At 40.6% G+C, this 12,018-nt stretch overlaps 1 protein-coding gene across 3 annotated transcripts in view; it reads left to right on the top strand.

Annotated features, from left to right (window-relative positions):
* The window catches only part of IL1R2 (interleukin 1 receptor type 2), a 63,714-nt gene extending 54,950 nt beyond the window's left edge, over nt 1-8,764 (top strand). For all 3 annotated transcript variants that reach the window (XM_066377484.1, XM_066377483.1, XM_066377485.1), the window contains exons 5-9: nt 477-651; nt 2,662-2,724; nt 4,461-4,596; nt 6,548-6,690; nt 8,583-8,764. In XM_066377484.1, the coding sequence (XP_066233581.1) occupies nt 477-651; nt 2,662-2,724; nt 4,461-4,596; nt 6,548-6,690; nt 8,583-8,764 (699 nt within the window). The remainder of the gene's footprint in view (nt 1-476; nt 652-2,661; nt 2,725-4,460; nt 4,597-6,547; nt 6,691-8,582) is intronic.
* The last annotated feature ends 3,254 nt before the right edge of the window (nt 8,765-12,018 follow it).

Here is a 12,018-nt window from a genome sequence, read left to right on the forward strand (position 1 = left end):
CCTGCAGCCAAGGCTCCATTGGAGCAAAGTTGGCCCCCGCACTGAGGATGGCTCCATGGCCTTCGTTTCAGGCGCTAGGATGGCTCCGGTTGCAGTGGAGCAACGCCTCAACTCGGCTGAGCATCGCCCCCTGCTGGGCATGCCAGGTGGATCCCGGTCTGGCACATGCAAGAGTCTGTTTGCCTCTCCCTGCTTCTCACTTTGGAAAAAAAAAGTCTACTTTGTCAAAGAAGAGAAAGTTTCTCCCCTCACCCCCTGATTGTGTTTAAGCAAATGTACTTTGACCATTTTGGTTAAACAAATTTAGCAATTTGGTTGGGTATATCCAATTAAAAGTATTTCCAAAGTACATTTGCAAAGTAAATAATGGCAATTCTTGGTTTGCAAATTCTACATTGATTGGTAATACTAATCTTATTCATATCTTTTGAGATAAAAATTAGTATGTAGTGTGACTGACAAATATTTTCCCTAAGGATTCAGTCCTTTTGGATCAAGAAAATGAGAAGTTTCTGAGTGTGAAGGGAACAACTCGCTTACTTGTACACAATGTGTCTGTGGAGGATGAAGGCTACTACAGCTGTGTCATGACATTTGCCCAGGGGGGCACGCGATACAACATCACTAGGAGTATCAAACTGCGCATCAACAGTAAGTGCTTGCCATCTCCACCCTGGTTTCACACAAAGCATGCAAAGAAATCAGGGCTCACACAGAATGCCTTGACTGTCTTTGGTATGAAAGGAAAAAAATATGTCAACTCTCTTAAAACATCAGGCAAATAAGACACACATGTGACACCTTGAGAGGTAGAAAGCAGAGCATTGAGGAAAGGTGAATCCCTAGGTTCCAAGTCTGAGGCTAAAACATACCACTAGGGGGTTCACTTGGTCCTTTGGAAAGCTCACATCTCCAGGGCCAAGCTTCAGAACAGGGGTGCTGTAACTCTGTATAATTCTTGGATACTAGGCTTCTATTGAGTTTTTCAGTTAGACTGCTAGGCAATGGCACAGCCGGTGGAAATTGCCCCTTACTATGTTCCCCAAGGCACATCTAGTTGCTCTTGAAAGCAAAATTTCAAATAGTAAGTATTATTACCGGTTTAAATGAGTTCTGCATGAAAATAATGTTGCAAACAGTATGGATTATATTTAATATTTGTTCAACATTTAGTCCTATGTGCTGAACATCAAACTTGGTGCAAGGGTTAAAAAGTGTTTAAGTCCTGGGCTCTGACATGAATAATAGACTGCTTTTATTTATTTTACATACTGAATACTATGCAACTGAAGTCTTTTAAGGGCATTCCAGAGAGCTTTGTGGATATATAAAGGTTAATTCATGGGTCTATGTGGGGAAAAGACTTTTTTTCTCATAGCATCCAAAGATTGTTTTACTACAGGGCAAATCGTGTGTCCCACAAAATTAAATCTCTAGGTCATATCTCTTTTACTGTCTTGTGAGGGATTCATCCATCTCAACCCAGTATTCCCTCCACAGGGGAATACTGAGACTTCCTGTGACTTTAAAAGGGGCCCCTGTCCTGTGTATGCAATACTGCATAGGAACACTAGGGGGCGGTTCACCTCTATATTATCCTGTGTTGTGATCATCCTGTATCTCAGAAGTTCTGGAAGGGAGGGCAGCAGCGTCATCACCTGGCTACTGGCTAGACATTCAATCATCATTGCACACATGCTTTAGAATTAGAAACAGAGGCCAGGGAAGTGGGACAATCTGTGTTTAACAAGCACCCCGCAACCCCCACCAAGTTGGAAATCTACTGGTGTATCAAGTCCTTGAAACTTCTGTCTCCTCTCTCTGTTGCCCCACCCTCTGAGTTGCAGCCATCTGACTGTGAGGGAAGGGAAAGGCTCCTGGTCACAGCTGAGAAGTGCCTGTACTTTGAGCTCTACTGGGATGCTGCCTGATGCTTACTCATGTTAGGATTTCAAAATGCACTTAGTGGAAGAAGTGAGGGTGGAGCCAGTGGATATGGAGATGGGTCATCCTTTGCTGAGCCCCAAACTATCCTTTTTGCTCCAATTCAGGTGCCCAGTTTCTTCAAGCTGCTGGGAGACCTACCTGCCTCTTGGGGATCTGAGTTGTGATTCTTAGGAGATCCACCTTTGCCTCCCAAAAGAATGATTTCCTCAATTAATTAGGCACAGTGGCCAACCTTAGTCACTATATCACTCAGCATGAAATTAGCATTACACACAGGTGATCCCCAAGCCCTTGTGCCTCTCTCTTTCTCTTTCTTTTTTGAGGTAATTCTTCAGTGATCTGTGGCAGGCACTTGGGGAGGTGAGGATGGAATGGAGAGAGGTATTTAGGGCAAATTGATCATGGGGCTAAACCTAGTAAGTATTCATTCAGGAAGCCAGGGAGGGAAATGGTTAATTGTTTATTATAAGATGAAGAACAACTGTGAGTGGAATGTGTGTTTGTGGCTTCTTTCAGTAATCTCTGTTCTGGGAAAGGTATTTGCCAAGGATGCTCAATTTCATGGAGAGCCTGTTTCCTTGCCAGGTCAAGTCCCATGCTAGTTGGCTATGCTATCAAGGATATCTTAGTGAATCAGATAATCAATGAAACTTTAACCTTTGCTTGAAATGAAGACTTTCCTGATTGAATGTCTTTTTTGTATATCTATCTCAGGAAGAGAAGAGGAGACTATTCCTGTGATTATATCCCCCCATCAGACCATATTGGCGTCTCTGGGTAAGGCCTGCATGGATATGTAATTCACAGAGGTGCCTGCAATCTCAAAGTCTGGGGCCCTGTGAGCCCTGTGTCTGCTCACCGCATCTGTCCTTTTGTGTGCAGCATGCCTGGGTGGAGACCCTAGAACCCCAGGATGACAGGCTGGGGTTCAACAAACAAGAGGGAGCATTCCCCTGTGTCAGATGTTAGAAATGGCATTGTTTGAAGCAGGCATACTTTGTTCGTGAAAACCCGACCTCCAAAGATCTAAATGCAAAGAATCTGAACATCTTGGTAGCAGTTATTAACTGTGGAAAAGGATGAATAGCATGATTTCCTTACAGATCACTGGCTCTGACCTGCAGCATATTGAAAATAATTCATTTTACCAAAACTTGGCTGGTGCTCAGCACTTCCCTAAGACTCCATTTATAAAATGAGGCTGACCCAGCCACGTCCTGCCCCTCATGGACCATTTCTGGTCAGCTGATGAGGTGACGGAAATAACTGACAGGATTTTCCTTTTTTCAGCCCGTTCTGGCACAGGCTGTCCGGATGAACACACACTTCTTTATTGAACAATAGTGTGTTTAACAGGATACCATCATTCCCAACATCGACCCTGTAGAAAGGTCTTATTTTTCCCATTTTCCAGAGAGGAAAGCTGGCCAGGAGGTCACTGTGGCTCAAGGAAGGTCAAAACTACACTCAAGCCAGGCTTGGCTCAGACTCAGACCCGTGTGTCTGTGAAGACTGTGCCTTTTTGTGCATTTGTTTTTATGTAACAATTTTGTAAGCTTATGCTCATTTATTAAACCCTGGCTGCAAAGTCTTATTCTCTCTTTCTCAATTTCTTCTGTTTGGTGTTGGTCTTATATTTAAAATTTTAATTGGCAGTCATAGAGAACTCTCCAGGGTTTCCCAGCCCAATGGACCTGAATTTCTTGCACCTTGCTTTGAGGATGCTGATGTGCATGGCAGAGTCACACAAGGAAGAATTTAATGGGCCTGCTTTTGGCTGAGAAAATTTCGGGTCATGGGAGTAGTTAAAAGACATAGCACAGGGGATGTACTCGGTGGGACACTTGAATCTATGTAAACACAATAAATAATAATAAAAAAGACAGCATAGGGAGGCATAGCAGCCATGAAGAAAAAGCAAATGGGAAGGACATGTTCATTTTTCTTCCCTTTTCCCCTTTGGTGACTTAAAAAGCATAACTTACAGTAACTGAGGCAGGGGCACCCAGAATATCACATTGCACAACTGCAAAAGATACCATTCATATACAATGTATTGTCTGTAAAAGGGCTCATTCTAAATTAGCATGGTCCGGGAATGAAGAGTTCCCTGGGGGAATAGAAAAGCTGAGACCAGCAATGAACACAAGAAAGAATCTACGTGTTATTCTGGGTTGAGGGACAAGCAGAATCAATGGTGAAAGAATACAGCCCTTGAGCTCAGAATGCCTCCTAGGAGCCAAGCAGCCTTGGGGAAGCCCTTGCCTCTAGGTGTTCATCTGCCATGAAGACGGGGTCAAAGGAACTGGAGACACTCGGTAATTACTGATGCTCAATGGGAACGGCATCTTCTGAGGGAACTGTTCCATCCAAGAAAAGAACTGGCGGTGAAGGGTGTGTGAAGAGACAGAGGAGGGTCCACTGCTCACATCTGCTGGTGGATGAGGAGCTGGGATAACCCCTGTATCTAGCTGGGTTCTGACGTTTGATGTGCTGTGTCCTGCTATACACAGGGTCAAGACTGACGATTCCATGTAAGGTGTTCCTGGGAGCCGGAACACACTCAACCACCCTGCTGTGGTGGACAGCCAACGATACCAACATAGACAATGCCTACCAGTTTGGCCGTGTGACCGAGGGCCAGCGCCTGTAAGTGTGTGAAGACATTTGTCTGCTTACAGGTGTCTTTTGGGCAGACTATTGTGAGACTTCTATAGGTTTTACTCTTTTTTTTTTTTTTAAAGAGACAATGTCATTTCCAACCTCTCAATATGACACACATACCATATTCAAAATAACTTTTTCTATTCTAAATTGTTGAATTTTTAGAATTTTAAACATTGAGTTACCATTTGTTGTTGAGAAGCAAACTTTCTATAAAAGAGTTGTAGTCAACTACTTGGCATTTGAGGTTGTATTTTTCTAGCTGTTTAATCAAATATTTATTTCTTGATTTTTGCAATTAAAAACTACTTTGTAGTTAATATGGTTCCATTTCCCACTCTGCAATCTGAGTATCAGACATTTTCAAAAACCCTTAGCCCTTTGAGTAGTACGTTCATGTACATCTTCGTGCCTCTTGACCATCTAGAGTACGATTGTACAAAAATTTTTATTTTAAAAATGTGTAAGACTACATTAAAAAAGGCAAATGTATTTTCTTCTTGTTTCCATAAATTGGATATCAAGCAAACATGATTTTAAGTTAATAAAACTGTAACTGTAACTAATTTCATTTTTTGAAAAAAAACCCTCACCCCCGGGGGTCAGCGAGCATGAAAAAACCTCACTACTCAAAGGGATAAACAGATTCTGAGTATCCAAGAGACCTTTCTGTTTCTTAGGGAATTCTGGGCTGCCACATTGCCAAGGATGGTTAATATTAAAAGTAAGATCTGTTTTCATAAACATTCATCTCTGGAAAATGTTCCCTCATTTTGAATGTAGAACAACCAGGCCTTTTATATAGAAAGCATTTCCGTGGCAGGAAGGGAGACCATTCAGTGTTTCAAACTATAAAGTATGGATTTTTAAAATTATGGTTTCAATCCTCTGAATTAGCCTGAACTTTGGCTTGCCAAATTTTTGACTCTTTTGAAAGACCTATCAAAAAAGGGTCTTTCTGATGCAACTGAATGGATAAAAATTATGTGTGGTTAGTACAATTGTGTGCTTACATACTTACTGTGAAACTAACAGGCCCCATTGTCAGCTTACTCATACTATTCATTTACTAAATGAGCCTGTTTTTCTCCAATAAATTAAAAAAAAGTCCTCATGGATCCATTTTTATTCATACTGGTAGATAGCAAAGCACCTTCAGATTCCCTTAGCATTACAAACAACAGTTATGCTGAGTCCTCCTCCCTGACCATCTGCAGCTCTGTGCTCTGAACTTGACTTTCCAGAGTGAGAATTGGTGGGGGACATGAGAAGAGGGGACACTGGAGAAAACTGGATTCCTGGAAACTCTCTACCCTTCAATATGCAAATGATTTGCTGTTGATACAGTCAAGTTTCCCCAAATGAGACATCTCTATCCCCATGATGAGCTCTTTGTTCATGAAGGGCCTTTTAAAAATGAAATTTTCCATTGTTGAAAGTAAGCTGGCTCCTGTAAGCCCCCCCCCCTTTTTTTAAATGGTGACTTTTAAAAATTATTTATTTATTTATTCATTTTAGAGGAGAGAGAGAGAGAGAGAGTGAGAGGGAGAGAGAGAGAGAAGTGGGGGAGGAACAAAAAGCATCAACTCCCATATGTGTCTTGACCAGGCAAGCCCAGAGTTTTGAACTGGTGACCTCAGCAGTCCAGGTTGATGCTTTATTCACTGCGCCACCACAGGTCAGGCCTATAAGTTCCCCTTGTAACAAGTGTACTGTTATAATGACCAGCATATTCAGTGTCACTTCTATCTTCAGAAACAGGCTTAGAAATTCTTCCAAATAAGTAACAAATATTATGGCAAGTGCCCCTATCTTCTTAATCTTGAAATCAGTAAAAGCACAATGGATCCTTCCATTGAGAATGTTTGGATGTCCATGTGATAAAAAGAGGCTCACATTTGATCTGCCATGTTTAAATGAATGTTTTCTCACTCAGGGAATACTCAGAAAATAATGAGAACTACATTGAAGTGCCATTGATTTTTGGTCCAGTCATAAGAGAGGATTTGACCACAGATTTTAAATGTGTTGTTCGTAATACACTGAGTTTTCAGATGCTACATACCACAGTCAAAGAAGGTATGTATTCTGGGGACTTTGAAGGGAAAGGCATGTTCACTGTTTTATGGGTGCTGAACAAGGCTGCTGCTTCTCCAGGTAATGACTTAGCAAGTCTTGTATGTTCCTATTGTTAGAGCACTGAGGACAAATCTCTAATGTTTTATGATTAATCTTTTTGGTAAGGTGCAGGCTGGCTATGGGATATTAAAGTAAAATAAAAATTTAAATAGCAAGCTGATTTTTGGAAAGTAGATAAAATAGTTCTGTGATAAACTCTTAAGAAACCCTGTGTCCTTTTGTGGTTCTTCCTGGCTCAGCAGGACCAGCTGTCCCTTAAGACCCCTTGAGATAGGTGGGACATCCTTTACCCTGAAGTGGAGAAACTTTATCCTCCAAGAGCTGGAGACTTGGAGATATTCAGGGCACAAAGTAGCTTTAGGGTTATAATCATCAGTTAACAGGAGATAAAGTGAAAGACAAATCAACCCAGTGCTCACATAAGGATATTTTAAAAAGAAGAAAAGAAAAACCCACATTATCATTCTGAACACTTGACTTCTTAATTAAGCACTGAGGAGGAAAGGGGGACACACGTACTGTCTGTTTGCAGCCTCAGAGGGTAACAACGGACAACCCAAAGTTATATCCAGCTGTAGTCCCATCATGCCTGCTGTACTGTCTGCTCCCTAGTCTCCATGTTTGCTGGGAGGCAGCTACAAACATACTTCTAATCAGAAAGCTGAGGATCTGGTTAAATCTCAGGGCAGAGAAGGACATGACACAGCTTTCCTCCAAAAAGAAATCTGTGTGCTGCCAGCAACATTTACTTGGGTCATTTGTTGAAAATAAAGATCCTCGGGCTCACCCCAGAGCTTTCCAGTCAAATTCTCCAGGGTTAAGGCCAAAAAGATCACTGACAGGCTCCTTTATATTGTTTCGAGCACCATCATCCTCAGATATGTATGCAAAAGCTGATACTTCAGATAATTTCCATGAGAGGGTTGGTGGTAGTTCAGACTTGGAAATGGAAGAGTCCACAGAAAGCAGAATCTGTTGGAGTTCAAGTTAGTGACCCAAAGGAACCTGTGGTTTTCTGGTCTTTTTGCTGGGAACCTTTATTTCTGTAACACAAGCCTTGTCCTCTTGCTGGACTGGCCATGACTGACAGCAGAGGACGGAGATGTGCATTCAAACGCCTGCTCAGAAAGTTGAAGCATCGCTCATTTAGAGCCTTGTTAGATTTTAGGATGTAAGAATCACCCAGAGAAAAAGAGTCTGAGATGTTGTTCCTGGATGCTTAGACAGACTATAATAAATAGTAGCATTAATGTGTGAAATTCAGGCCCCATCATCAATGTGTCTAGTAACACTCATGTTCTTGTGTTTATTTGTTAACTTTTATTCACAGTTTCTTCCTATATTTTCATAGCACAGAGGAGTAGAATAGCCGGATCTGAGCAATAATCTTGGCACCTAAAATTTTTTTCAAAGTTTGCTTTCTTTTCCTTTGTAACTTTATTGAATCCTCATTACACCCATGCTTATCGAGAAGGGACCAATTTCACCCTGCACCTGTCACAGTGAGCTGGCTAGTTGAGACCCGACCAGAGGGCATCTTTCTGCACACTACTCATTGGGTGAAATAAAGTTAGCTCCTAGAAACCTGCCGCCACTCTGCCTTGTTTCTCTCTGATGAAATGTTTGATTTTGCTTGTTTTCCTAATGCTACAAATATCATTCTCAAATATCCCTGATCTTGGTGTCAGGGACACACATTCTGAAAATTAATGCACATATATTAAGAAAAACAAACTGCAATGACTTTCCTCCTTCTAAACCTGCACTACATTGTATTCTGCTGGATGCTGAGAGAACATCTGACCCCTGACATAACTCTGTTCTTCCCACAGCTGCCACCTTCTCCTGGGGGATTGCACTGGCTCCTCTTGCATTGGTCTTCCTGGTTTTGGGTGGAATATGGATTCACAGATGGCATAAACACAGAACTGGAAAAGCATATGGCTTGACGGCATTAAAGACTGGCCCTCGAGATTTTCAATCCTATCCAAGTAAAATAAAGGAACTAAAATAATTCAAATTCAGAGATTTTTATTTATAAAGTGGCTCTGCTTTTTTGAGGGACCCTGTTCTTTTTCTTATGTGTTTAACAAAGCCGCTGTGTTTGCAGTAGATTTATAGTAAAGGGCTGAAGTATTAATGTGAAATTTGTTCTAAAACAATGACAGGAGCAAAATGGGTGAGGTGAGTAGCTCTCTGCCACTTTTAACCTATTTATGAGTGAGGTACTCAGAGACCTGAAAAGAGTTAAAAACATCTAAATGAGTTTGAAATTTGCTTATGCATCATTTAACAAAAATGTAGTAAAAGTCTATTTTGGCTCTGCTCTATGGAAAATATTATAGAATGATAGTTAAGACATAGTTTGCCTCTTTGGGAAGGTGAAATTTCATTTTGAGACTGGAAAGGATGGTTTAGAAATGCTAAAGAAGAATCATCATCATGAATTGGCAAATTTTTTCAAATGGATAGTCTAAAAACTAGCAACTAAAATAAAGTAGACTGTCAGAAAAATACACATTAGAACATATTGGTGAACTAAGAAATAAACTTAATCTCATATTAAAGCTTCTGAAATTAAAAAGAAAGGAAACATCCACATTGGAAAAAACAATCAGAGCATCTTATATACCAAAAAGCTTCCATTTAAATTCTTTTAAAAAATAAAATTGCAGGAAAATTAGCATGGCTTATTCTTTGACCCATGGAAGTCTTTGTTCCAATGTAACTTCCCAGAGGCCCTTCTAAGGCATCCCTGTCATCAAAGCTCTTAGCACCACCGGACCTGCCATTATATATTCACTTGCTTAATTTCCATTTGCTTTTCCCATTGGAATGAGAGCTCTGTGAAGGCATATATGTTGTTTTGGTCATGGCTGCATTCCTATAACCTTGAATCCTGCCTGCCATATATTGGCATGTAACAGATATTTGTAGAGTAAATAAAACCAGGATGAATTCTCTTGTATCCACTACCAATAAAAGACTCACCAGGGTAAAGATGAGCAGGCTTGATGTTATAATTTCTGAATGACAGAATAATAAAAGCAAATGTAAAGGAAATTGTGTCAATCAACTTCAAGGAATTAATAATTCTAGCATACGGAGTTATTCACAGTATAAAGAGAAGCATCATAATCCTAATAAATGAAAAAAAAAAAGGTGAGTAAGAAATTTGCAGGAGAAACACACATAAAAGAATCCAGGAAAATCTGCTTCAATTAATAATCAGAGATATAAATTAAGGCAACCTTGAAATACCAAAGCACACTGTTCAGTTTAAAAGGTGTTATCAAGGTCATTTCAAAACAGTCACTCTCAGACCCTGATATACCATTTATAATTTGGCCCTGGGAAATAAAAAGACAGTATGTGTCAGGCCAGTGGGGTGCTGGGTCCAACTTGCACCTTCTTGCAAGATCTAAATGTGGCTGGCATTTCTTCCCAAATCTGCTTAGGGATGTCATGTTGGTAGCTTAAAATTGGCCATTGTGAGAGTATTTACACCTTAGACATTGGCAAATGCCACATGTCAACTCTCTCCTTCTCAGCACACCACTATAAGGATCATAGAGATGCCTAGTAATGCTTCTTCTGGGAATTAATCTTAGGAAATAATTCAATAAAGAAAATGATAGATATACAAAATAATTCAGTGACTCTTATTACCTTGATGATAAATTATTATCAAGACTTTGAGACTGAAATATTTATAATGTCAAGAAGAATTCTATCTTGTTTTATTCAATTTATATGATACAACAATTGTAAAATTTGCAGCTAGAAAAAAAATAAGAATTTTGAAGACAGATTTCTTGGGTTCAGTTCAAGCTTCACCATGGGGAGCCTCTGTGATCCTGGGGAAATCCTTTAGTCTCACAGTACCTCAGTCTTCTCATCAGAAAAACAAGAATAATGAGAGGAAAAAGCTCTAGAGTGCTAGTATTTAACAAACAAAAATATAGGAGGAATATACAGAAATAAAATAGCTGTGTTTTTTTATACTAAAGGTTGACAAACTATCACCTTTTGCCCAAATCCAGCCTGCCCTATTTCTGTAAATTCAGTTTTATTAGAATCCAGCCACGCCTGCTGGTTTATGTATTGTCTATATCTGCTTTTCCTCTTTAAAGGCAGAGTTGACTAGTGAGATACCAAAGTCTGGAATATTTACTCTCTGGCTCTATGCAGAAAACACTTGGTGTCTGATGGTTTAGATAGAGCTGGGGTACTCAACCTTTTTATACCTACCGCCCACTTTTGTATCTCTGTTAGTAGTAAAATTTTCTAACCGCCTACCGGTTCCACAGTAATGGTGATTTATAAAGTAGGGAAGTAACTTTACTTTATGAAATTTATAAAGCAGAGTTACAGCAAGTTAAAGCATATAATAATAATTACTTACCAAGTACATTATGTCAGATTTTCGCTAAGTTTGGCAGAATAAATCTTTATAAAACAACTTACTATAGTTAAATCTATCTTTTTATTTATACTTTGGTTGCTCCACTACTGCCCACCATGAAAGCTGGAACGCCCACTAGTGGGCGGTAGGGACCAGGTTGACTACCACTGGTTTAGACCAAGAAAATTATGGGCAGTTTTTTACTCTTTTATGTTTTCCATCTATTATCTTATTTCTCCTTCCTTGCCTATTTGCTAGGCATATATGCAGGGAGAAGGAAGTAAGAAGGGTTGGCAGAGGCCTGTTAGCATTGAATCAGGAACTGACCCTGAAGGAGGTGGAAACATGGTTCTGGAAGGAGGGCTCAGTGGGGACATTCACACAGTGGCTCTGGGTACTTCCCCATTCTGATCTCCTGGCCCAAGAGGTGCTTCATGGCTCTTATCCCCTTTTTCCTGGAGCTCCTCTGCCAGGGCTCTTCAGAGTTCCTCCACTTCAGGTTTGGGCAACTTCAGCAATGACTCAGAAAACAAACTGACAGCAGCCAGAGGAGAACAGCCAACGACTTTCTAGAGGCCCTGTGACTGCACCCTGTACTCATTTTCTCCCCCCCATAACTCACAAGACTTTCTAGAGGCCCTGTGACTGCACCCTGTATTCATTTTCTATCCCATATAACTCACAAGACATTCTAGAGGCCCTGTGACTGCATCCTGTACTCATTTTCTCCCCTCCATAACTCATAAGACTTTCTAGAGGCCCTGTGACTACACCCTGTACTCATTTTCTCCCCTCCATAACTCACAAGTGTGGGGTTATGCTATTAGGAAAAGTAAGAGGTGCTGGGGCATTTTGGACCCTGG

The sequence above is a fragment of the Saccopteryx leptura genome, chromosome 3, assembly GCF_036850995.1.
Source record: "Saccopteryx leptura isolate mSacLep1 chromosome 3, mSacLep1_pri_phased_curated, whole genome shotgun sequence".
Taxonomy (NCBI): domain Eukaryota; kingdom Metazoa; phylum Chordata; class Mammalia; order Chiroptera; family Emballonuridae; genus Saccopteryx; species Saccopteryx leptura.